The sequence below is a fragment of the Hemicordylus capensis genome, chromosome 16 (assembly GCF_027244095.1).
Source record: "Hemicordylus capensis ecotype Gifberg chromosome 16, rHemCap1.1.pri, whole genome shotgun sequence".
Lineage (NCBI taxonomy): Eukaryota > Metazoa > Chordata > Lepidosauria > Squamata > Cordylidae > Hemicordylus > Hemicordylus capensis.
The window spans coordinates 14,003,987-14,030,062 of NC_069672.1; the positions used below are offsets into that span (position 1 = coordinate 14,003,987).

Sequence of the window (26,076 nt, forward strand, 5' to 3'; positions counted from 1 at the left end):
TAATTATTTTGAGCACTTTCCCCTTCTCTAATGCAAGACTGGCACTATTTCAGATGTCAGCCCTCAACTCCCATCATCCCTGACTATCACTGCAGGGGATGATGGGGAGTGTAGTCCCAAAGCAGCTGGAGAGTCAAAGAGTTCTGCTCACTGGCGGCTTATGAACCTATATAAATGTAGTGGGGTTCCATGGGTAATGCCGTAGGAGGACCTGGCGGGGTCCATAAGGGCAAAAAGTGTAAATTTCAAGTTGCTGTTAAAGGCATGGGAGCATGCCCTGCCTATTTTTCACTTGGCAACCCCATACCCTGTGCAGCCTGCAGACCTCTTGCACCCGTGAAATTGCTGGATCAAGTTGTGAGTGTTAAAGGATGCAAGCCTTAAGACATAAATGATTGCCCGAAAGTGTTTCTTCCAAATTTTACGTCATATCTCCCATCTTTGCCTCCCATACAAGACAACAATGTATGCTGACAAAGTGGTTAAAAAGTCATTAAAAAACTTCTGCAAGCATGTGGTGTCCCCTTTGCTAAGCAGGGTCTGCCCTGGTTTGCATTTGAATGGGAGACTACGTGTGTGAGCCCTAGAAGATATCCCCCCCTTAGGGGATGGGGACGCTCTGGGAAGAGCCCCCTGCCTGCTTGCCTGCAGAAGGTTCCAAGTTCCCTCCCTGGCAGCATCTCCAGATAGGGCTGAGAGAGATTCCTGCCTGCCACCTTGGAGAAGCCACTGCCAGTCTGGGTTGACAATACTGAGCGAGATGGACCAAGGGTCTGACTCACTCAGTATAAGGCAGCTTCCTATGTTCTTATGCTTCCCAGTTCCCTCCCTGGCAGCATCTCCAGATAGGGCTGAGAGAGACTCCTGCCTGCAACCTTGGAGAAGCCGCTGCCAGTCTGGGTTGACAATACTGAGCGAGATGGTCCAATGTTCATAGGAAAACACACCCTCCACTTCTGTTTCTGTTAGAGACCGCTGCATTTCACATCTTGTCACAATAAGTTTGCCAGCTGGCCTGCTTCTGTATCTCTAGCCACACGTTGATCTGAAGAAATAAAAAAGGTGGTGGTGTGTTGTTGTTTTTTGGCAAATGGGGATGCATTGGGATAACTTTGTTAATCTTCACAGATCAAGTTGCGGATAAGTGTACAGGAACAGAAGCTGGTAAAAAGTTGGCAACCCTGTTGCAAAGCCAAGCCACCTCTGTTCTCTAGTCTTGCCCCCAATACCTGAGCCCTGTTTTCGCTTTTTCACTTTCCACATGGCGAGGGGGCAAAAAAGCCGACTCTACAACTGCCCCCGTGTTCGTCAATAGAACAGAACACTCATGCTCAGAATGTGGAGCCAATGGAACTCTGGGATAGAGGGTGGGGGGCGGGGCTTGAGGGGAAAGAGCAGGCCTCTTGGTCAGGAAAATATCTCGGAATATTTCTGCAGCTCCTGAAGTTTAGCTCTGTGTCTGCTACAGGAAACTGCCCGAAATAATTAGACTGGTTTCCCCACAATGACTGACTATATTGCAATTATAAACTGTTTTGAAACCAGTTTAATCACCTTGGTTGCCTTCCTAAAGAATCCTCAGAATTGCAGTCGGAGGTGCATTGTGTTCTTTGCTAAAGGTTTCCTAGTCCTTGAGTGGCCCACTTAGACTACAACCCCCATCACCCCCTGCCGCCATGGCCAAAAGGGTAAGGAGACTTGTCATCCAGCAACATCTAGGGACCCAAGATCGGCCACCTTGGATTAGTTCCTTCACAGACTTACAACTCCCAGGAGTTCCTTGTTTGGAAACAATGACAGTATTATTATTATTTTTACATATAAAGCTCTTCCAGAACTTTAAATAGTGGTATGCAAAGATTCATATTATTAGTAGACAGAAACATGGGCTTGAAAATGGTTTGCATATCTGGCGTAGCATAGGCCAGCTGAATGCTGACCAAGGGGAAACAATATTTCCCCCCCTTGGCAGAAATAGCCCAACTCTCCAGAAAAATCCAGAATCCTGGGTAACTTTTACTGCAACATTAGGTATTTTATATTGTGCTGCCTTCTCTCACCACTAGGTGGTGCACTTGAACCATGCAAGGTTTGGAATCCTGAATCAAGGCGCTAGTGAAGAGGTCAGCCAAGGTTAAGCTTGCAATCTCTTTGTTTTTTATTAGAGCATCTTGAGGTCTACCAAGAGGAGGTGGGGCCAAAAGCAAAATTGTGCATGGGGCCAGTTACCTGCCATCCCCCTTGAACTAGGATAACCTACACAGACACAAGTCCAAATCTACTTCTGAGTTGCTACCATTCGCAGACTCGAACACAAGGCTCTAAAACCGGCCAGCATTGCTGAGCAAAGACCTGGTCAAAGGCCACTGACAAACGCAGCTTGTCTTACAGCCGGGGAACACCGAGGCTGGGAAAGAAGCAGTTAGCACAAGCCCAGCTTGGTTAAGAATAAATATTTATTGATTCAACCTTGCAATTTTTAGCAAATGAGTTGTGCGTCAGCACTCTGGAGCATGGAGTCCCATTTTACAGCCAGGAACACTGAGGCTGCGAGAGATCCAGTTCGCTCGTTGTGAAACAAGGGGAAATCGGAAACCTTTGTTGATGCACTTCAAATGTCTACCTGGAGATTTCCCGTAAGGCTTGCCTTTGGTGCTTAATGTAGCCCTCTGGTGTGCATGAAAGATAAGTCAGATCGAGCATGCTTTGTGTAAAAATTGTGATTAAAATCTCATAGTTGCTAGTCCACATTAAATGACTCCCTGAAAGAGCTGCTTTTGCTGTCTGGCAGCCATGCAGGGCCTGCATTACTGGGTGGCATTATTGGGGAATTGCTGAGGATCAGGCCCATTCCTGTGCCCTAAGACCACCTGTAACCTTTGTGTGGTGCTGGTGAAGTGACTCTCTGGAAGCTCATCCAGGCCACCCTGAGGACTAGTAACCTGGCTTTTAAAAATATAGCCAATTTTTTTCTGTCAGTCATTTTTTTACCTGCAGGGGGGCGGGGGATGTTAGCGAGGTCATATGCCAAGTCACGACCTTGAATGATCTGCAGCCTTGTTTATCTCACCTTAGACTCGGAACAAACCCCGAAACCTCGTGTGTGCTACTGGTGGTGAAAAAGTAATTTCCTTTCAAGATGCTGGATTTCCCCTCTTGTTGGGGTTTCTCTGGCCAGCAGTTTCCCAGCACTGCTGCTGACTTCTCTCTCTCCCCGGAATAAAGCTTGTGGTAATGCTGGGGGAGGAGATGCTATTGTTCTCTCTCCCTTGTCTGACTTCCTGTAAATTTTTGTTAAAATTTTAACACAACAGTTCTCCAAATCAGCAACCAGCCCTGAGTAAAAAGGGTTGCAGAGCCAGGAGGCAAGATTGCTGTCTGTTTCGGTAAGATGATCAGTTGCAAAAGAAAACACCTACCTTGAGCCAGGTGTTTATGAAAGTTGCACCATTTTTCTATGCATGACGTTGCCTCCTGAGTCAGACCCTTGGTCCATCAAGCTCAGCATCGTCTGCTCTGACTGGCAGCAGCTCTCCAAGGTTTCAGACGAGGCCCTTCTGAGCCCTGCCCAGGGCTTCTTCAGGGGTTTGAACCTGGGGCTTTCAGCATGGAAAGCAGTGCAATTGGTAAGCCATGGCCTTCCCCTCCAGAATGTGCTTGTAATAGCCATCTTGCAGGCAGAAATTCACCCAGTAGAGCCTCACTTGCTGCTGCTGCTCCATAAGGAAAGCTGCAGTGGTGTGGTTTTTGCCTGTCATGCAGCAATTAAAAGGACAAGAACCCTGTTGTAGCCTGCTCTTTAAAAATCGTCACTGTGTATGAACAGAGGTCCTGTCGAAGACCCCGCCCGCCTGCAATTGCTGAGGCCCAGTCATTATTACTTATGTTTCTCCCTTTTCTCCCCTCCTTCGGTCAGTCCCCCCACTGTCCACATTGGAACTGTAAGGTCCTTGGGGCAGGCACCTAGCTTTTATATTACATTGTGAGAGTTGTGGGAAAATTCTCTCTCCCTTTTGGCCGGACTCCAGTTGGTCTAATTCCAGTTCTAGATAACTCAACGGCTTGCTCATAACTTTGGCGTCGTTTGGTCTTAAAATGATATTACCAGATGGTGGTGTTTGGAGATTTTTCCTGCCTGCTTCATGGCCCCAGTTCCTTAGAAAGGGGAGAAACATCCCACAGCATGCTTCTTTTAACATTCATCAAGCAATCTCCTTGGCTGGAGGTTTTCAGACAGCCATCTCTCAGGGGTTCCGTGGGAGGTTCCAGCACTGAGCAGCAGCGGGGTGAGTCTAGAAGTCCTCCGAGATCCCTGCCAACACTGACGTTCTGTTTTATAAGCCTTTATTCCCTCCCCCCCGCCATCAACAAGCCACCTAATGGCACAGCGGGGAAATGCTTGACTAACAAGCAGAAGGTTGGTACTCTTATCAGGCAGCAGTGATATAGGAAGATGCTAAAAGGCATCATCTCACACTGCGCGGGAGGAGGCAATGGTCAACCCCTCCTGTATCCTACCAAAAGACCATCACAGGGCTCTGTGGGTGCCAGGAGTCGAAATCGACTTGACGGCACACGTTACCTTTCAATCTTTTATTGTTTTCCCCACAAGAACTCTGTTGGATTGGATCAAAAGTCCTCTCATTTAGCATCCTATTTCTAGCAGTCAGATGCCTCCCGGAATGCCCCAGGCCAGCACCAAGTATTCAGATATACTGCCTTTATGCATGGAAGCTCCACTTTTGCAACTAATATGTTACGTGTGGGACCAGAGGTCCAACAGGTAGCCAGCAAGCTGCTCCCGGCAAAGATGGTGAATGGTTCAGTTTAACCCCAAAATAGTAATTATTTTGAACCCTCTGAAAATCAGTGGGTTAACTTGATAACAAGTCCCCACAAATCACACCACGGCTGTAGAAAAAGGCAACAAATATGGGGAAAATTTCTGAGGTTTCGTTACAATGTGCAAAAAGCACTGAGAAGGAAAAAGTGCAAATGCCATGAAATGACTAATCCCTGCCGAAGGAGACCAAAGACCTATGAGAAGATAAAATCTGTGAGCTTTAAGTATCAAAACAACCAGACAAAACAGAATTTGTGGACTAACTTCCTGAAACCAAGAAGGTTTTCTTTTAGATGTGTGGCAAGTTTATTAGTCTTTAAAGCAGAATTCTCAAATGTGAGTCCCGAGATGTTGGACTCTAACTCCCATCATCCAGATGTCATTGTGGCTGGGCATGATGGGATTTGTAGTCCAAAAACAACTACGGACCCAAGTTTGAGAACCCCGTCTTTAAAATACCCCTGTAAAGTAAAGAAAAATCTTCTAGAATGGAGATTTCACAGCTCCTGTTTGCCCAGCTGTTCTTAGATTAGACATATTTTCCTCTTATGGAAACAGAGATTCGTGATCTGGTCACTCACAGTTTCTCCTTGTCCCACAACACCAAATCAGTGCCAGGAAATGGTGTATGGTCCTGTTTAACAACAACAACAACAACAACAACAAAAATTAAGGCATGAATATTAAGTGTTTCCCAAACGTTTAATAAGGATATGTATGTATTAACTGCATTTTAAACAATAGGTTTAAAAACGTTCAAAATAAATATCTGGGCAGAGTTTCCGCTCCTCTCTCCACTAACGTCTGGGCTCACACTTCCCTCTTGCACTCTAAATAGACATATGCAGAATTATCTTCTCCATCTGTGCTCAGCAAAACAGGAGAAGGTTCCCTTTTGCAAACGAGCGGATGCTTCAGTTCAGGGAGGAGGGCTGGTCTTGCAGCAGCAAAGACCCTTTGCTAAGCAGGGTCTGCCCTGGTTTGTATTTGGATGGGTGACGACGTGTGAGCACGGTTAGATATTCCCATTGGGGGAATGCTGCCATCGCTTAGTGGCCGTGCATCTGCTTTGTATACAGAAGGTCCCAGGTTCAATCCCTCACATCTCCTGGGATGGGAGAAACTCCTGCCTGAAAACTTGGAGAACTGTGGCTGGTCAGTATAGAAACAATACTGAGCTCCATGGACCAAGGGCGTAACATCTTCTACGTTCTTCTTTCCGTGATGAAGCTCAAAAAACCCTTCTGATCACCTGGAGGCAATCCTTACGAATTGTGCTGGTTATGAGGTGTGGTGCAGTGGCTTCAGTATTGCACTAAGACCAGGGAGACCTGAGTTCAAGTCCTCACTCCGCCACAAAGCTTTCACGAGTCAGCTGCTCTTTCTCAGCCCAGACTACCTTACAAGGTAGTTGTGATGATAAAAGAGGGGTCTGGTAGGCTGCCTTCCACCCCTTAAGACAACTAGCATGACCGCAATGTAAAGAAATACCAGATCATGCCTTAGGTAAAGTGTGCCGTTGAGTCAGTGGCAATCCCAGAGCCCTGTGGTTGTCTTTGGTAGAATACAGGAGGGGTTGACCATTGCCTCCTCCCGCTCAGTGTGAGATGATGCCTTTCAGCATCTTCCTATATCGCTGCTGCCCAATAGAGGAGTTTCCCATAGTCTGGGAAACATGCCAGTGGGGATTCAAACCGGCGACCTCTGGCTTGCTACTCAAGTCATTTCCCCTCTGCCTCATTAGGTGGCCATATATAAATCATACCTTACTAAAAAGAATTGTGCTGTGGCTGCCTCCTGCATTTTTTAAAAATCTGCCTATTAGCTGCTTTGAAACGGTTGCAAGATCAGATATCGATAATCATGAATTATGTCTTCAATTCTGGGAAGATCAAAGCATTTCTTAATGGGGTTTAACACCATGCCTTTTCACTTTTCTCGCTGGATTAGGGTCTTGTTTTTCTCTCTCTCTCTCCCTTCGCAGGGCCTTTTCTATCACCGATGATCAGTAAGATTGGAATCTCTGCACTCTCACTGCCAGCTAATTCTGGCCAGCAGCCCCTGCGGCTTGTGCTTCTTAAAGTAACATTTCTCCAGGAGGCAGGGAGCGACAGAGATGTTCAATCAAGTGCTATAAAAACGGACGGCGGCATTCGCCTCGTCCCCTCAAACAGCTTAAGTGCTTTGGCCATAGTGCAGGGTGAAGAGACCACGTTTCCCGCTTGGCTTAGCTAAAGGTGCTTCCTTGGTGATGCTTAAGTAAGCCTTGATGGCTTTTTATGGTTGTCGGTGGCTACTAGTTACGACGCAGGAGGGTTGTAGGGAAGACACTCTTAAGGATGGGGCCGTCGCTCAGTGTAGAAGAGCACCTGCTTTGCATGCAGATGGACGCTGGTTCACTCCCTGGCAGCATCTCCAGGTAGGGCTGGGAGAGACTCTTGCCTGCAACCTTGGAGAAGCTGCTGCCAGTCTGGGTTGACAATACTGAGCTAGATGGACTAAGGGCCTGACTCAGTCTGTGGCAGCTTCCTGTGGTCCTGGGGAAGAAGAAAGCGGGGCCAGCTTCGAAAATACACAAGGTATGCATTTATTTTGGCCAAAGTGTTTCCATTATAAAACAACATAATAGTCATAATTATTACTAATAAATAATGGGGTATCGTAAAAATAAAACTTCGTGTTCTCCATAAGCTCTGTTGCAAAATGTTAGAACCTGTGGTGTATTCAGATCGAGCCTGTCTGTGCCTAAAAGGCTTCCCTCTTTCCCAATTCCTGGGTGCAGATGTTGCCAACTTTCCAGCCGGGCTTTGTAGTTGTGCCTTTTAGGGCTGCCCGTTTATCCAGCAAAGTCTGTCAGTTGTGATTTCAAGAGCCAATAAATGTGCAGAAATTCGTAGGTGATCAGAGTTGCAACGTATATGCGCGTGCTGCATGGGACAGTCATGGCTATCACCCCCTAATCGGCACATGTTTAGCTGCACATCTGCACGGTGGCGTATATGTTCACACCAATGCCCATATGTAGGGCTCTCTCTACACACAGTCTAGAGTCCTGACAGCAAACACATCTGCATTTTTGCTGCTGTATGCATGGACGTGCCATTGAATCAAATAGATGTTGGACAGGAACAATTTGGAAGTTGGAAAGTTGTGGGCAAAGCAGAAAGATGTCTACGTTTTTGCATCTGGGTGGCAAGAAGGGAACTGTTTTGGAGAGCAGAAAAGATCCAGTTGTGTGTTGCATCCCAGACACCACATTCAGGTCTGGTGTGTTGCCTGCTGAAGTCTGCATAAGCTAAAGTGTGCCATCAAGTCAATCTCAACTCCTGGTCCCCACAGAGCCCTGTGGTTTTCTTGGGTAGAATACAGGAGGGGTTGACCATTGCCTCCTCCCGCGCAGTATGAGATGATGCCTTTCAGCATCTTCCTAGATCGCTGCTGCCCGATATAGTACCAGCGGGGATTCGAACCGGCAACCTTCTGCTTGTTCGTCAGATATTTCCCCACTACGGTTTGCATAGCTGTAGCTAAACAGACCACACCTTACTTTCCTCTTTATTGTGAGGAAACAGACCTCTGCAGCGTCGACCTCTGGGACTTTCTTACCCCTCTGGAAATTAATACTCCACAAAATAATAAGATGGACTCAGTCCAAGCCAGCTTCCCCTCTACGCTGGCCTCCTCTTGGCCAGGCTCCTCCGGTCTGTCTACGCACACCTGATGGAGTCCATGATTTTTGCAGCCACCAGCCTGGAGTTGCAGGAAGTGCAGAAAACAGCTGTCCAGCTGTTCTTCAGTGGCAGCCCATAGACTTACTCTGGCTTCCTGTTTGTCTTGTGGCAATCCCAGAGCCCTGTGGTTTTTCCTTGGTAGACTACAGGAGGGGTTGACCATTGCCTCCTCCCGCGCAGTGTGAGATGATGCCTTTCAGCATCTTCCTCTATCGCTGCTGCCCGATAGAGGAGTTTCCCATATTCTGGGAAACATACCAGCGGGGATTCGAATTTTGAACCGGCAACCTCTGGCTTGCTAGTCAAGTCATTTCCCCACTGCACCATTAGGTGGCTCTCATCTTGTGGTAGCGAGCATGAATTGTCCCCTTTGCTAAGCAGGGTCCCCCTTGGTTTGCATTTGAATGGGCAACTACATGTGAGCTGAGCACCCTCTAAGATATTCCCCTTCGGGATTGGGGCCATAGCTCAGTGGAAGAGCATTTGCACACTTGCGTGCAGAAGGTCCTAGGTTGACTTCTTGGCAGCATCTCCAGGTCAGGCTGGAAAGGTCTCCTGCCTGAAACGTTGGAGAGTCAGTGAAGACTGAGCTAGGGTCTGGCTCAGTATAAGGCAGATTCCTATGTTTCTATAACCAATCTGATTGGTACCTGTGGTGTAGTGGTTAGAGTGCTGGACTAGGATCGGGGAGACCCGAGTTCAAATCCCCATTCAGCCATGAAACTAGCTGGATTACTCTGGGCCAGTCACTTCTCTCTCAGCCTAACCTACTTCACAGGGTTGTTGTGAAGAGAAACTTAAGTATGTAGTACATCGCTCTGGGCTCCTTGGAGGAAGAGCGGGATATAATTCTTTAAAAAAAATAGAAGCAGTTGGGTGTGCAGAAACCACAGCACAGACAGAGAGAAATGTCATCAGCTACAAACATGTGTGCTTTTAGCATCCAGACACAGCTCCTGCGACCGGTTCCAAAGTTGGCAACAGACACCCCAGCTGCCCATTTAATAATATACACACAGCCCCTAGGTCTGACTTCAAAAACATGAATCAAAACAACTGCTGTGTAGAAGTGGAACCGAAAGCCACCTTCCAGTAAACAGCGAGGTGACGGAAATATCTTTGCATGAAGTGAGGCTTCAAGCCGAAAACCACAGAGAAGCACCTATTCTGTAGTGCAAATCGAAAATTTATTTGTTAAATTCTGTATTGCAAGGATCTACAGAGATGACTGGATGTATATTTTAATCCCCCCCACAAAGATCTGTGTCCAAAGTGACTCACGAGAGACTCTTGTAGTTAAAGCGTTGGGACTCAGGTAAGGGAGATCTGGGTTCAAATTGTCACTTGGCCCCAAACTCCTGGGAGGTGTTGAGCCAGTCACGATCTCTCCTACCTCACAAGGTTGTTGTGAAGGTAAAGGGGAGACCAGTGTAGGCCACCATTTATTTTATTTATTTGTATTTTATTTATTTTTACATTTATATCCCGCTCTTCCTCCAAGGAGACCATGAGCACATAGGGAAGCACATTAATAATTAAGAAATGGGGGGGGGGGTTGTATAAAAGGCAATAAAACAGATTTTACAAGGACCATCCCAACGTTACAACTGCAGCCGTAAAAGAATGATGAAATAGAACTGAGAAGCCGTCACTTAATTAGATGTAACGGGATTGTTAAGATATTGTAAAAACCAATAAAAAATTTAAAAGCGGGCAAAAAAGAAAGAACTGAGAAGCCGTTGGTAAAAAGTGCCACTTAAATGCAAAATTGCATTACTATATATTTTATTATTGGACTCTGTTCAGTGGATACATATGCAGCGATTTCTTAAATCTTGTGTAGTTTTAATAGAAATTGATGGGAATTGATAGATTAATAAGCCAAAGCTTTAGTTCATTCAACCAACAACAACAACAACAACAACAAATATTTATATACTGCTTTTCAACAAAAGTGTCCAAAGTGGTTTATATAGAGAAATAATAAATAAATAAGATGGGTCCCTGTCCCCAAAGGGCTCACAATCTCAAAAAGAAACACAAGACCCCAGCAACAGTCACGGGAGGGATGCTGTGCTGGGGGTGGAGAGGGCCAGTTACTCTCCCCCTGCTCAATAAAGAGAACCACCACATTAAAAAGGTTCTTCTTTGCCCAGTTAGCAGGGGTTCATGACTGGTGCAGGCAGAGAAAGGGCACCATAGTTCATTTTCAGAGACTATATTGGTTCAGGTGCATTACTGAGACCGAAAGCGAAAATGCTTCAGGCGGCCTTTCCATCTAAGAATGAAAAAGTACATGTAGTTGTATTAAACATTATACCTTTCTTTCAGTATCTGAAAAAGACCACTGGGTGTTGCAGTTTGGGTAGGATGCAAATTGATTTAAACGTACCATGTGTGCATTTTTAGTGGCAAAAGTGACACAGACATTTTATTTATTTTTACTTTGATAGTTTACTCTTCCTCCAAGGAGCCCTGAGTGGCTAATAATAATAATAATAATAATAATAATAATAATAATAAATTAATAATTCCAAAACAACTTGAAGAGCACCTCAACACCATAGGGGCCACAGAAATCACCACCAGCCAATTACAAAAAGCAACTTTACTGGGAACAGCCTATATTCTGCGACGGTATCTATAATAACAGCAACAACATTGACAATAAAATTCAGCAACTGGTCCCCTCCATCCCCAGCACAGCATCCCTCCAGTGGCTGTTGCTGGTGTCCTTCTTATGTTTATTTTTTAGATTGTGAGCCCTTTGGGGACAGGGGGTCATTTTATTTTCCTTTATTTATCTATCTATCTATCCATCCATCCATCCATCCATCCATCTATCTATCTATCTCTCTAACCTGCTTTGGAAACTTTTGTTGAAAAGTGAAAAATATAAATATTTGTTGTATTCCTCTCTCTCTTTCTTTCTCTTAATTCTGTACCTCCTGATATGGAAATCTCCAGGTGTTGTACAAGTTAAAACATCATATTAAAAATATCTGTATATTGCGATAAAACTTCTCAAAACCTCCAGGAATAGCTTCAGTCCGTGGCGTAGTTCTTTATGCGTTGTTGATGCTTCTGCTGACGTTTGGTGACTTGTGCTTTTCAGCCTGGACAATACTCATCTGGAAAAGGGACTTGCATGTGCATCCTCTGGACCCTTGGACCTTTTCTAATTTTTGTTTTAAAAAGTCTCATTCTGAAAAGCTTCTGAACTTGTCTGTAATAACAAACAGCAACCAGACAACAGTGGACAAGTCAGTGCATTCTTGAACCCTTGCTTAGGAAAGCAGGACAGGCACCCAAAACAGCCCCCAGCTTTTAAATCATCCACAAAACACAGGCCGCAAGCTTCTGCCCGGGGAGGCATGGTCTAACGGGTGTCTGAGTGTGCACGCCAAACGCTTCTTCCTGCCTCAGACACTTTGCAAACGGTCCCTTGCAGAGCCAAGCCCTTGCTTGAAGAAAAGGTGGAGCTGATTTCTTAGCCCGGCCTCCCCCAGCCATTCAGTCTTCTTTTTCTCCCCCACAGGGTTTCGCAGCAGGTGCCGCTAGCAGATCGGTAGTTTCCAGGCTTGGGGGAGCATGGATGTCATCCTCAGGTCAGTGGGGGTGGGCTGGGGGGGCGCTAGGGAGACTGGCCACCGGAAAGAGAGGTCTGCATGCTTGCAAGCATCCCTGAGTTAACTCATTGCCTTTCTGTCTCTGTCTCCCTCCTTGCTAGATTTCCAGAGGGCACTATGCTTTTTCCACTCTTCTGTTCTCTTTGGGGGTGGGGGTGGGTGGGAAGATGCTATTTTCAGGCCCTCGCTTCAGCCTTTGGAACTCAGCGCTGAATTGCAAGAGGGAAATGAGAAGCGGATGCCCTGAATCCGGGCGAGTGCGTCGGTTGGGTGGCAGAAGGAACACTGCAGTCAAAGCACAGTGCCTCTGAGCGTGTTCAGAGTGCCGTCACCTCTGCCCAAGGTGCTCCAACTCCAGATCTGGGCATGTGGGGTTTGAGGCCAGGGCGGGGGCGGTTTGTGTTGCGGTCCTTGTGAAGTTTTCTTATACTGCCTCTCAGAGACTAAATTTGTGCCTCTCTGCACTGCATCGTTTGGTCCACTGTGTGTGGGGTGTGTGTCTGAATTGTGGGGTGTGCAATTTGGGGGAGGTACCCAGGTCTTCATGTCGGGGGAGGAGGGGTTTGCCCGGGAATAGCCTTGCTTGTTGTGGAGGGAGTCTGTTTTTTAAGGAGTTGTGTGCTCAAGCACTGTAGAGAGGTTGACTGCACAGCTCCTGGACAGCTCCTATCTGTGTAATCTCCAGTATGAGGCCTTCCAATTGCTACTTTCTCCTCTAGTCGCCCCCCCGCCCCGCCCCACCACAAAGTATAAGAGATTTTGCCTACGATGTGTATCTAATTTTAAAAAACAACCAAACAGATATTGTTTTTGCTTTGAAGTGCAACCCACCCCAAGTCCTGTGCACAAGGTGTACAAGAAATGAAACATTATATGTGATCTTAAGAGGCACATGTTGCCTGTCCATCTTTCTCATTCTGACACCAAATTCAGGATCCCAGAAACCCTAGCATTATTTGTTTTTTAAAAGACACCCGTAGATAAGATGCTAGTCCTGATTGTGCCACACAGAAAGGTTTGAGAAGTGTGTGGGCAGCCTTGAGTTAATGTAAAGAGCTTCTCCCCTCCATCTCTGAATTATGCATAAATTTGCACATTCATATCTTTTGCTGCTTTGCTATCGTTCACTGGAATAAATCGTTCACTTCCTGTTATCCTGCGTGCTCCGAAAATAGCCCTTGAAAGGGCTGTACCTTTGCAAATGCTTCTTTATTTCCCACCCATAAGAACAGATCAGCTGGATCAGGCCCAAGGAAGCCCATCTAGTCCAGCACCCTCCGAGAAGCCCACAGGCAAGAGCTGAGAGCATGCACACCTGCTGTTGCTCCCCTGCAACTGGTATCGAGAGGCATCATGCCTCTGAGACTGGAGGTGGCCCATAGACACCAGACTAGTAGCCCTTGATAGACCTGCCCTCAGTAAATTTGTCTAAGCCCCTTTTAACTCCATCCAGGCTGGTGGCTGTCACCACATCTGGTGGCAGAGAATTCCATAGATTAACTATGTCATATCGATAATTCCATGGGGATCAGATAATCAATATAACATACATCATCCATAGTGTAAACGTCCAAATTTTTATCTTAAAAATATTTATATTTAAAAAGCAAGTATTTTTGTTTGTTTGTTTAAAATAAAATTTTTATCTAAAAAATATTTACATTAAAAAAGCAAGTATTTCTGTTTGTTTGTTTTAAGGAGTTGTACGCTCAAACAGTGGAGCGGTTAAGCACACAACTTGGAGGGGGGAAATGCAGGGAAATAGCCCAGGTAGATGGGGGAAACTACCTGTGTTGCTAGCACAATGTCTGTTGCCACCCACCCCACAAAATGTGTGTGGGGGGGGATTTGTCTTTTCTTGCTGGGGTGTGAATCGCAGTTTTCAAGCAACTGTCTTGAATGGGTGTTCTTCCTTGGGTCAGGATGGATTATTGGTGGCTATAGATTCTGTCCAGGAAGGAGGACACCATTTGGATAGACCTCTTCTGTATTCTGAGTTACCCCATACCATGTTAGTTTGTGTTCATCTAAAGGGCTACTGAATATCTGTGTCCCGCTGCCAACGCATCACTGGCACCTTTTATTACCCCAATGCTTTGGATGTTTTGCTCAAAGGCACGGCTTGTTGTCTTTTTGGTGGTAAAACAAAATTAAGCTTCTAGCCCTTAAGGGTGTACCGGTTTTGATAAAGCCTGAGGTGAAATCTCAGGAGTGATCGTGAGAGCCAAAGTTTCTTACATACATATAGCTCCGCCCCTTGACTATCAGAAATCAAAGTAACCCCATTGATGCAAAAATAATGTATTTTGGGGGGTTCAAAATCGGGATGATATTGGTGCTGAGCACATTACTAGATCTCGGCTTTGGATCTAGGATTCTGGGTGCAAAATCGGTATGGCACAGTATTGGTGCTGGGCACAGTACCCGATCTAGGCTTTGGGAGGGTGAGAAAGACCCTTTGCAGAGGTTAGGCATGAAAACGGAAAATGGTTCTCTCAGCCTTTGATCTCCTAAGGTGCTACTGGCATGCTGGATCCTTTGCTGGTCTCAAGTGGGCCCCTGAAAGCAACAAAGCCCCCTAAATTGGGGGGACTCCCAGAAATTCTTGATCAGATGTGTAAACAAGTGCATGACCAAATCTGTTAGGAACTGTGTTGTGCAGTTTTTATCAGGCACAGTGCAACCAAGCCAATCTGAAAATCGCAGTGGGAGTTGTTCTAAGGATAGTGTCTTCAGATGTATAACACCCAGCAAGGGGGAAAGAAAGATGCAAGTTGTCCCGATACGGCCCACAAAAAGCAGTGTGGCGATTCATCTGCTTTATTTTGTGTAGCTCAAAAGGAGGCCAGCAAGCAAACCTGTTTCATGACAACTTAACCAAGAACCTAAGGATGTTACCTTTGATCTTGCATGGTTTTTTAGAAACATTACTAGCAGGGAAAGGTGCTTGGATCGGGACGACTGCACGGGACAGGGGGAACCTTTTCTGCCCGTGTGGGTTTCCTGATTAAAATGGCCCTCCTGAAGTGGCTAATTGCCTCCACAGGGGAGAACACAGAGGTACCAATTGAGTGGCTATTAATCTTTGACAAAACCACAGCAGATCTTTTTCAACCATCTCCTGTCTCGTATCACCGTTTGGCCTTCAGACGCTATCCTTTAAGAGATCCTTGCAATCGATATTGGATGAGGAGGAGGGCTAGCCAGTGGAGAGCTCAGTGGTGTCGTGGTTGGACTGTTCGAGTGCCAGATAGAACTAGAAGGCTCTGTATTCGAATCCCTCTCTGCTATGAAGCTCACTGAATGGCCTTGGGATAATTGCTCGGCCTGAACTGCCTCTCTGGCTTGTTGTGCATAAAATGCAGGGAGCAGAATCGTGGCTCTGCGCTCTTTGGAGGAATAGCAGGACAAAAAAACATGCTAAAAGACCTATCTGACATTGCTTTCAGAAACATCGTAAAATGCTTCTCTGACGTTGCTTTCAGAAATGGTACCCATTTCTGCCAAAAAGGGTCAAGCGTTGCCAATTTCCCTCTCCTCGGATCGTGGAAGCTCTCCAGTAGATGGGACATAGGAACACAGGAAGCTGCCTTCTACTGAGTCAGACCCTTGGTCCATCTAGCTCAGTATTGTCTACACTGACTGGCAGCGGCTTTTCCAAGGTTTCAGGCAGGAGTCTCTCCCCCAGCCTGACCTGGCACCTTCTGCTCGCCCACTGAGCTCAAGCCCCGTCCCCTAGAAAGAATATCTTACAGTGCTCACCATTCGCCCATCCAAATGCAAAGCAAGGTGAGCCTTGCTTAGCAAAGGGGACAAACCATGCTCGCTACCACCAGACCAGCTCTCCTTAGGGCACCACCCTCAGCCGGGACGTGTGAGGACCCACAGCTGTGGCTCCAAGTAACGGTTATAGATTGCTCTCCGGCACGAAGCATGCCCTGGAAACGGGTCCGTTTTGTGTTGGCTTGCGGGCAGCAGGGCGGGTGCCCGAGCAGCCTCTTGAGAGAAGTTCCTCTGCTGCACCTTGCTTCCCACCCTGCGTTTCCTTGCTGTCCTCCTCGGAAGTCAAGTGTGTGGTTTGTGGTCTCTGCATCTGGAGCCAAAGAGATACCGCGCGGCAGCCTTGACAGATAAAAATGCGGCTCGCGTTTCTGGGAATCTTTGCCTCCACTGGGTGGCTGCGGATAGGGAAATGTCACCCTCTTGGCAGATAAGAGACACCAAGACTGTCAAAAATGGCCCCCTCTCAGGCCCTGTGAGCTGTAGGAACTTGAAGCTGCTCTGTGTGTCTGTGTGTGTGTGTATGTGTGTGTGTTTTCTGGAAAGTTCCATCTTGTGCCCTTGTTTAGGTGCCTTATGAGACAGAAGAAAGTCACCAAGTTCAGCCGTTCTTGGTGTGGAGATGCACATACTTCCCCTGCTGGATTTCTGCCTGTCATGTTGCAGTGGTTAAAAGCACATGAGTTCTGTTGGCACGTTTAGTTTTTCAAGGGCAGCTCTGGAAGGCTGCAGTGGAATAATCCACACACACCTCGGCTACTGGTTTCCAGAATAGAGACCGGTGGTTTTCACCTGTGGAACGTTCTGGGAAAGGTGGAGGTACAGGTTTGACTCTAGTGGTTGTTAAGCAAGTAACAACAGCAAGTAACTTGCCTGCTGCTTCCAGGCCCCGAAAGAAAGTCTGGGTCTGAGTGGTTGCCTTGGAACTGCCACAATCCTGGTGACATTTTTAGCAACTGCACACATGGTATCATCAGACACACAACCTGGCATCATTAGCTCTTCAGTTTTAGTTTATTTTTTAAAGTTGCTGGTCTTTATGGTCCTTTTGTAAAAGGGACTAGAGGCTTGCCTCTTAAAATAAACAAAGTGAGGGGGGAAATGCTGGATTCTCTGCCTGCTGGTTAAACTCTGCAGTGGTGTGGCATGTTTACTGCAGACAAACAGAAAATGTACGCTTCTTTTTAACCTGATCTTTACCAGGATGTAAATGTTGTTTCCTTTTCTCTTTCGGGGCAGGTTGTAGCTGAGAAGCAACCAGAATGCCCCCTAGTATTTATTGCCCACCGGAATTTTGGTCCAAAGAAGCAAACCGGAACATTCAAGTGGACATCCTCTTACCCACTGGGATCTACTTGACCCTAACTCTTTCCTGCAGTGCTAGTCTCGGCACCATCAAACAGGTATTTTCCAAATTCTGATGGTTCCTTTCGCTGCAAAGGACTGGATGCCTCTCTCACACCTCTTAGGGGTCCGTCCAAAATAACCAAGAGTCCTCCGGCACCTTGAAGGCTAACACATTTTTCACCTGCAAGGGCATCTGTTTATTTATTTTTATTATTATGAGACTGCATCTGAGAAAGGTTATGCTACAGTAAATAAATGGATTACTGTAGGGGTTCTCTGTAGGGATTACTGTAGAGGACCCCTGGGTTAGCGGGCTTCTAAAATAAATTTTTGTTTAGAGTTTCATTTTTAGTAAGAGTACTTAAACTGCAGGTGCGAGGTACCATAGAAGAGACATTCTCTTTTGTGCAGGAGGGAATACCTCTTCCAGCATGGTGCCCACTACCGCGACGCATCGGAATTAGGTTTAGGAAGGCAATGTCTAATAAAGTTAGTGATAGATTAAGAATTAAACGGTTTTCTGATTGATGAATAATGTGCCTGATTAATTGAGTTGGGTAGCAGACTCCCCCCCCCACCTCCCCAAGAGTTTCATTTTGAATACAAGTGCTTAAAAACAAACTGCAGGTGCTAGGCACCATCAGAGAAGAGGCATTCTCTTTTGTACAGCAGGAAACGTCTCTTCCAGAATGATGCTCATTATGACTCATTTGAAAACACCAAGTATGGTTTTGGGTTCAGCACTATTCTTTTTACGCGCACTAAAACCGAACTGGTGAAACTCATATAATTAGTGGGCCGAAGTTTTGTTTCTCTGTTTTTATAGAATCTGCTCCTAGAATGAACTCTAACTTACATAAGGAGAGCCTTGCTGGATAAGGCCCAAGGCCTGCCTCATCCGAACACCCAGTTTCCCATTGCTTCCACCCTCGAAAAGCCATGCAACCAGAATATGAAGGCATGCCCTCTCTCCTGCCGTTGCTCCCCTGCAACTGGTATTTGACGGCATCCTTTCTCTGAACATGGAGGTAGCCTATAGCCATCAGGACCAATAGTAACTCCCTGCTAACTGAGCAGAGACACCTTTTAAAAGTGGTGATTCGCTTTTATTGAGCAGGGGAGAGCAACTGGCCTTCTCCAGCCCCAGCACAGCAACCCTCCAGTGGCTGTTGCTGGTGACTGTCTTTTGTTTCTTTTTTAGATTGTGAGCCCTTTAGGGACAGCCCTTTTAAAACCGTCCAAGCCGGTGGCCATCACCATATCCCTTGGCAGAGAATTCCACAGATTAATTATGAGCGGTGTGAAAAAAGTACGTCCTTTTGTCGGTCCAAAACTTTCTGGCTGTCGGTTTCATGGGATGACCCCGGGCTCTACCGTTGTGGGAGAGGCCCAAGAATCGACCCTCTCTCTCCGCACCATGCATAATTTTATAAACCTCTGTCATGTCTCTCTTTAGTGTTGCTCTTTGTAGCTGACTGATTCGAACTCGCAATCCACACAGGCTACTTAGGCATATAACCACTAACGTGCCCTTGGCGTTAATTGGTTGGGCAAATCCAAAAAGCTGTGGGGATAGCCCATCATGTCAAGAAATTCTAGGTTAAAACAACTGTAATCCCAGTGAATTTTGGAATGCTGCATAATTTTAAGGCAGGAGTTTCATCATCCCACAGTGGCACCCTGTTCAAAGCAACAACAGAGTGGGAATCCCTGATTTAAGGTGACTTGTGGTTGTCTCTGATTTGTGTCCTCAAGAACGCAGGTTATTTAGGACATTGTCTTTCTACATACAGCTGGAGGTCAGAGAGCCCCCCACAATGTAAAAACAAAAGGAGTGTGGGATTCAGCACATACAGGAATAAACAGTTATGCCGTGGCAATCACTAAGGGTTTTTTAAAAATTATTATTATTATTTAAATTTGTTCACAGCCCCTATTAGGTCAGGTTGTGGGCGAGGCAGATGTGACCAAGTGATTTGGTGCAGTGATTTGATCTCGCAGTTTTGCAGATTTTTTTAATGACCACCTTAAGTGGCGCAGCAGAGAAATGCTTGACTAACAAGCAGAAGGTTGCTGGTTCGAATCCCCACTGCTACTGTGGCAGCAGCGATAGAGGAAGATGCTGAAAGGCATCATCTCATATTGCGCTGGAGGAGGCAATGGTAAACCCCTCCTGTATTCTACCACAGGGTTCTGTGGGCGCCAGGAGTCGAAATCGACTTGACGGCACACTTTACCTTTATGTTTTACCCAGATCACCTTTTGTTTGACCGCGATCACTTTTCTTTTCCCAGTTTGTTTATTTAAAAGGCTGATGCTCTCTTTTCTTGTCCAAAGCAGACGGCAAAATACAAACGGCAAAAAGCCAGGCAAACCTCCAGTCAAACTGCAAACTCTGTTTTATCTTTTGTAACTTCTTGGATGGTGTTAACATTTTTAAGTGATAAACCCCCTCAAATGCCTTATTTATGCTGTATGTATGTGTCTGTAATTCTCACAATGACAGAATGTCAAAGCAACTTCTCTAGGAGGAAATCTGTGTTTAGCTGTCTTATATTTCTCTCTCTCTCTCCAAGTTTCTGGTTATTTCCTGTATGTGTTACCACTGTTGGGTTTGGGTTTTTCCCCCTTTCCTGTTGGTTTTTAGATTCAAAAATAAATTGTGATCCGCCTTGGGCCTCTCCATGTGATAAGGAAAGTTGGGGTACCAGTTTATATATAAATTTAATGGCAACAGACAGAGAAGGTTTTGCAGCCCTTTCAAGAATGACGGCAAAAAGACATAATTCTATTTATTCCAGTGGGAGAACATTTTCAAACCTTGGAGTTACAGCTGAGAAGACCCTGCTTCTAGAAGTAGAGGTTTCTTTTGCTCAAACAAATAAGTTTGGTCTGGCAATAGAAGATTGTGGGAGAGTTGAGAGAGATTGTGTTGTGTGTGTGAGAGAGACAGAGACAGAGACTGACTCTAATGCATGTGGATCCTAGGACTGTATCGGTCAAAAAACCAGCACAGAGTTTACATAGGAAGCTGCCATACAGAGTCAGACTCTTGATCCATCTAGCTTAGCATTATCTACTCTGACTGGCAACAGCTCCCCAGTCAGGGATCTTTCTTGCCCAGCCCTACTTGGAGAGTTGAACTTGGGACCTTCTTCAATATGTGAACCAGATGCTCTACAAGTCTGAGCTACAGTCCTTCTCTTTGACTTGGGTCTGTGATGGAACTGTGACTGACCACTCGGCGGTTGTTGTTTCCCCAGGTGGTCTGGGATCATGCCCAATATGAGCCACTCTTCCACATGCTCAGCGACCCGGACGCCTACGTCTTCACGTGCATCAACCAGACGGCTGAGCGGCAGGAACTGGAGGACGAACAGAGGCGCCTCTGTGACATCCAGCCTTTCCTGCCGGTCTTGCGACTCGTGGCCCGGGAGGGCGACCGGGTGAAGAAGCTGATCAACTCTCAGATCAGCCTCCTCATTGGCAAAGGTGAGGTTGCACTCTGGTGGGGCCACCACCTGTGAGACGCGGGACTGGAAACATCCGCTTGGAAAGTGGGTGGGCAGGGCCGGTCCTAGGCGCAGTTTGGCTTTGCCCCTCACTTCCCAGTCAAGAAGTGCAGAGCCCTGGCTTCGGACGGTTCGGGAGCCTCAGCTGGTCCAGGATGCTGTTGCAAAGATGCTTGTGGGCGTTTCGTGAGCGCCACACACATCCTGCGGCAGCTTCATTGGTTACTGTTTCGTTTCCGGGCTAGATTCCAGGTGCTGGTCTTGACCTTTAAAGCTCTACATGGCTTGGGGCCGGGGTACCTGTCGGACCGCATTCACCCACATGAATTTGCCAGGGCCCTCTGCTCATCACCTCGGGCCCTGCTCATGGCCCCACCGCTAACAAAGCTCTGGCTGTCGCCAATGAGAGACGGGGCCTTTTCGGTTGTGGCCCCTCAGCTTTGGAATGCCCTCCCTGAAGAGCTTCACCATGCTCCCTCCCTTGGTGTTTTTAAAAACAACAACTAAAAACACATCTTTTAAAAGAGGCTTTTTAATGTTTCACCCGTTGCTTGTAGCAGGCAGGTTCTTTGTTTTTTAGAATTCTTAGTTTTTAGCTTTTTAAATATCTTTTAATTTGAAATCTTAAAAACTGTAAATCTGATTGTGGTTTTGATTGATTGATTGATTGATTGATTGATTAAATGCCATCAGGTTGGTGTCGACTCTTAGCGACCACATAGGTAGATTCTCTCCAGGGTGATCTGTCTTCAACTTGGCCTTGAAGGTCTCTCAGTGGTGCATTCATGGCTGCCGTAATGGAGTCCATCCACCTTGCTGCTGGTCATCCTCTTCTTCTCTTCCCTTCAACTTTCCCCAGCATTATGGACTTCTCAAGGGAGCTGGTTCTTCGCAGAATGTGTCCAAAGTATGATAGTTAGAGCCTGGTCATTTGTGCCTCGAGTGAAAATTCTGGATTGATTTGTTCTAGGATCCATTGGTTTGTAGGGTAGGGTAGGTGCCACCTGTAGGGTAGGTGCCAGCAACAGCCACTGGAGGGATGCTGTGCTGGGGTCGGACAGGGCCAGTCGCTCTCCTGCTGCTAAATATGAAGAGAATCTCCGCTTTGAAAGGTGCCTCTTGGCCCAGGTAGTCTGTTGCCCCAGTCTATTACAAGAGCAAAACCCGAACACTTCAGAGATGAAAAGAGGCTGCTGTTAATTTAGAAATCCAGTCTGAGAGCATATCTGGTTGGAAATGAATGCTGAGGCAGGCAATTTGTCTTCATGAGCAACACTACCTTTTTTTTTTTTGTGGAGGGGGGCTGGGCTACAAGGAGCAAAGAAGACTGTGCATTTTGGGGTGCATTTTGGGGAGCAGAGGGCAGGAATCTTACACCACTGCACAGTACTTTGGGGGTGCCGTACAAAAGGGAGAGAGAGAGACTAATTGATAGTGCTATATTCTGACACTGTTTAGGCTCCCCGCAAGAACCGGCGCCCTAGGCGAACACCTACTAGTGGGCCAGCCTTGCGGGAGCGGGGAGGCAGCCGGGGCTCCCTAACATTGCAGCACAATGACTGTGACAATGCAACTCCCACCCGATCCCACCGTTGCTTTAAAATGAACTCTTGCCTCTGTTCAGGTCTGCACGAGTTCGACTCCCTGGGTGACTCGGAAGTGGATGGCTTCCGAGCCAAAATGCAGCAGTTCTGCGAAGAGAGGGAAGCCAAGCAGCGGCAGCTGAACTGGAAAGCGTGGATGGAGTATAGTTTCCCCGTGCAACTCGAACCCATGGCCCACGGGCTGGGGAGGAGTTCCCTTCACATACCCAACAAGAACCTTTTCGTCAATGTGAAATTTGAGGCCGGAGGGGTAAGTCCAAGAGTCTTTTGAGCCTCAGTGAGTTAAACTACACAGGGTGTGTGGGGTGTGTGTGTGTGTATGCTTTTTCTGCAATGGGGGATATGTGATGAAAACTTATTAATTTAAAGAAATAGTACAGGGTGTTCAATGCTATCTGGGGGCACAAGTGCTTATTCGAATTTTGACTCTCCTAGAGATGGAAAAGAGGCGATAGCATTGCAAATTTCCAGCTTTCAGCGTGTTCTCATGCTTCGATTGTCCTGACCGTTGGGTCTGCAGTGGCCACATGCTATCACCGATTTGCCAGCTCAGGCGGGACAGAGTAAAGGACAGAGTAAAGTTGGGCTGGTGTCGACTCCTGGCACCCACAGAGCCCTGTGGTTGTCTTTGTGAAGAGGACTAAACAAACCCAAATAAAATAAGATAATTGGCAGGCAGTCTTGTTTACCAAAGGAACGAACGCTTGTGGTATTTATGCTCTTGGACCGACAGGAAAGCTTCACCTTTCAAATTGCTCCGAAAGAATGTCCTCTTACGCTAATGAGTTACGCCGTTAAGAAGCAAGCCACTGTCTTCCGACGCCAACGAGTGAGCAGTCCGGAGGAATACACCCTACAGGTCAACGGGAAATGTGAATATCTCTATGGCAACTATCCGTTTTACCAGTTCCAGGTATGGGCCTCTCTCGTTCCGAAAATGCAGGTCATTGTTCTGTGATCGCCAAAGACTTCTTACATAGGAACATAGGAAGCTGCCATATACTGAGTCAGTCCCTTGGTCCATCTAGCTCAGTATTGTCTACACAGACTGGCAGCGGCTTCTCCAAGGTTGCAGGCAGGAATCTCTCTCAGCCCTCTCTTGGAGATGCTGCCAGGGAGGGGACTTGGAACCTTCTGCTCTTCCCAGAGCGGCTCCATCCCCTGAGGGGAATATATCTTACAGTGCTCATACATGAAGTCTCCCATTCATATGCAACCAGGGCAGACCCTGCTTAGCCAAGGGGACAAGTTATGCTTGCTACCACCAGACCAGCTCTCCTCTCTCTGATCATCATCATCATCATCTCAGCACTTCTGTTGGAAGCCACAATCAAGGCCCATCTATTTCTGAGCCATTTCTTGGCAATTGCCCCCATGTGTTCAGGCCTTTCTCCACAGGGGCTAGAAACTTGAATATTAAAAGAAAAACAATCCTAGGCCCCACCTCCTGGCCGCACTTCATCACTGCTCCTGGTTCCTCAGCTGACTGTCTTGCTCATCGTTTTACCTAAAGGTTTTGCCTTGCTGCCTGCCTGTACATTGATCTTCTTGTCCATCCCCACAGTACATCCAGGACTGTCTGCATCACGGCCGGGTGCCCCACCTCACCATGGTCCACTCATCTTCCATCCTGGCTATGCGGGAAGAACAAACCAATGGGATTACTCAGCCGCCAAAAGCGGCCAGCAAACCTCCTCCAGTCCCTAAGAAAAAGGTAAAGAGCATGATTCTGGCATCACCCTACATCAATCCCCGTCCCAAATAAACAAACGAGGGTGGTTCCCCCACCCCACCACTTCTTCCCTCTTGCTGAAATTAAATAATTTAAGTTTCTAGTCCACAAGGTATTTTTGCAGGTGATATGCTTTTGTGCCTTTCCCCCCCTGACTTTGGAGACTGTATTCATAGAAAGCTCTCACAGCTGCCTAATCCTGTGGATTTTGACTCAGAAGCAAGTCCTTCTGTGATTAATGGAGCGTAGTGTTAATGGAACTGCTCTGGGGTGATTGGCGAATACCCCTCAGGGGCTTTGTGTGGGATGAGTGTAAGCCCGTTGCTCTTAAAACGCTAACATACAGGGATAGATCTCTGTTGCACAAGTAGTGCTGCATATTATGGGGTGTCAGTGTTGGCACCATAAGAGAATTTGGCCATAGAAGAATTTGATACAGCTCTGGAGTATCGTGCAACTTAAATTTTGGTGTCAGGGTTAGTGTGTTCGACTAGGAATGGGCGGAACTAGATTAAAATTTGGAACAGGGGACTTCGTGCTGTTACAATTTTGGTCTGCTTCTCCCAGCTTAAGCTACCTCACGGATAAGGATAGAATGGGGAAAGAGACCTATCCTGCTCTGAGCCTCAGAGGAAGGGCAGGATATAAATGCAATTAATAAATGTGATTTGCCCAGCCTTTTAAGGTTAATATTTCAGCATTGGTTTATGCTGGAGAGTTCTCGGTTTTAGAGCATTTTACTGATGAAACTATTATTAGTACTGGTAGTATTAAAAATATGTATATACTGCTTTCTAACCCCCAAAATCTTCAAAGCAGTTTACATAGCCAAAGAAATAAGGAAATGGTTCCCTGCCCCAAGAGGCTCACATTCAAAAAAAGAAACACAAGGGAGACCGAGCAAAGAACCACTGGGCTGGATAGAGACAGTTGCTCTCCCCCGCTAAATGTAGCAGGTCCACAACTTTGCAAGGTGCCTCTTGGCCCAGTTAGCAGGGCTTATTCATCTAGGAACATAGGAAGCTGCCTTCTACTGAGTCAGACCACTGGTCCATCTAGATGCTCTACACTGACCGGCAGTGGCTTTCCAAGGTTCCAGGCAGGAGTCTCTCCCAACCCTACTTGGAGATGCTCCCAGGGAGTGAACTGCATGGAAGGATGCAGATGCTCTTCCACTGAGATACGGGGCCCCATCCCCAAAGGGAATATCTTACAGTGCTCACACATGTAGCCTCCCATCCAAATGCAAACCAGGGCAGACCCGGCTTAGCAAAGGGGACAGTTCATGCTTCTTGCTTCCACAAGCCCAGCAATCTTCCCTTTAATCCGTAAGTGGCTTTAACAGGTTTAGGACTGAAGAGTTTGTTGATGTTTTGGAATAAACTCTCTTTTATTTGTGCACATACCTGGTGAGATTGGGGGGGACGTTTTACTTGTCCTTGCTCAGGCGCATGGATGGGCAGATGTTTGCGTGGGCAGCACGGCTCCATTGAAATGAATGTGGGCTCTTCCTTCGCCTTCCATGCCAACATTTCATGTCGCCCTTGTGGATGGCCACTAAACTCGCCTTTTGTGTGTGTTCTTTCTCCCCTGGGCTAGCCAACATCTGTGTCTCTGTGGTCACTCGAGCAACCCTATTACATCGACTTGGTTCAAGGCAGCAAAGTAAATGCCGACGAGAGGATGAAGGTAAGCGCTTTCTTTCTCGGCGAGACTCTCTGTGGCTTTTTCCGCCTTCCTGTGCCGGCGTTGTGTTGTGTTGGGTTTCCTCTGGGTGTTTTTTTCTTCTTTTTCTTTTTCGAAAAAACTAGAGCGGTGATCAAAAAGCCAGCAGTAGCCGTGTGATTGTTTCCCCACCCCGACTCTGGGCCACCTTCCGCCTCCACAAAACGTTTTCA

The 26,076-nt window shown here is 46.7% G+C and overlaps 1 protein-coding gene across 2 annotated transcripts in view; it reads left to right on the forward strand.

Moving 5' to 3' along the window:
• The first annotated feature begins 12,059 nt into the window (after nucleotides 1-12,059).
• Nucleotides 12,060-26,076, forward strand: part of PIK3CD (phosphatidylinositol-4,5-bisphosphate 3-kinase catalytic subunit delta) — a 32,634-nt gene continuing 18,617 nt past the window's right edge. Inside the window, exons 1-7 of one of the 2 annotated variants that reach the window (XM_053281062.1) lie at nucleotides 12,060-12,182; nucleotides 17,223-17,386; nucleotides 20,594-20,822; nucleotides 22,467-22,696; nucleotides 23,180-23,359; nucleotides 24,011-24,160; nucleotides 25,778-25,867. In XM_053281062.1, coding sequence (XP_053137037.1) covers nucleotides 17,246-17,386; nucleotides 20,594-20,822; nucleotides 22,467-22,696; nucleotides 23,180-23,359; nucleotides 24,011-24,160; nucleotides 25,778-25,867 — 1,020 coding nt within the window. In that variant the 5' untranslated portion in view covers nucleotides 12,060-12,182; nucleotides 17,223-17,245. Of the gene's footprint in view, nucleotides 12,183-17,222; nucleotides 17,387-18,631; nucleotides 18,640-20,593; nucleotides 20,823-22,466; nucleotides 22,697-23,179; nucleotides 23,360-24,010; nucleotides 24,161-25,777; nucleotides 25,868-26,076 lie in introns of those variants that run through there. The other variant, XM_053281063.1, reaches the window with a different exon arrangement.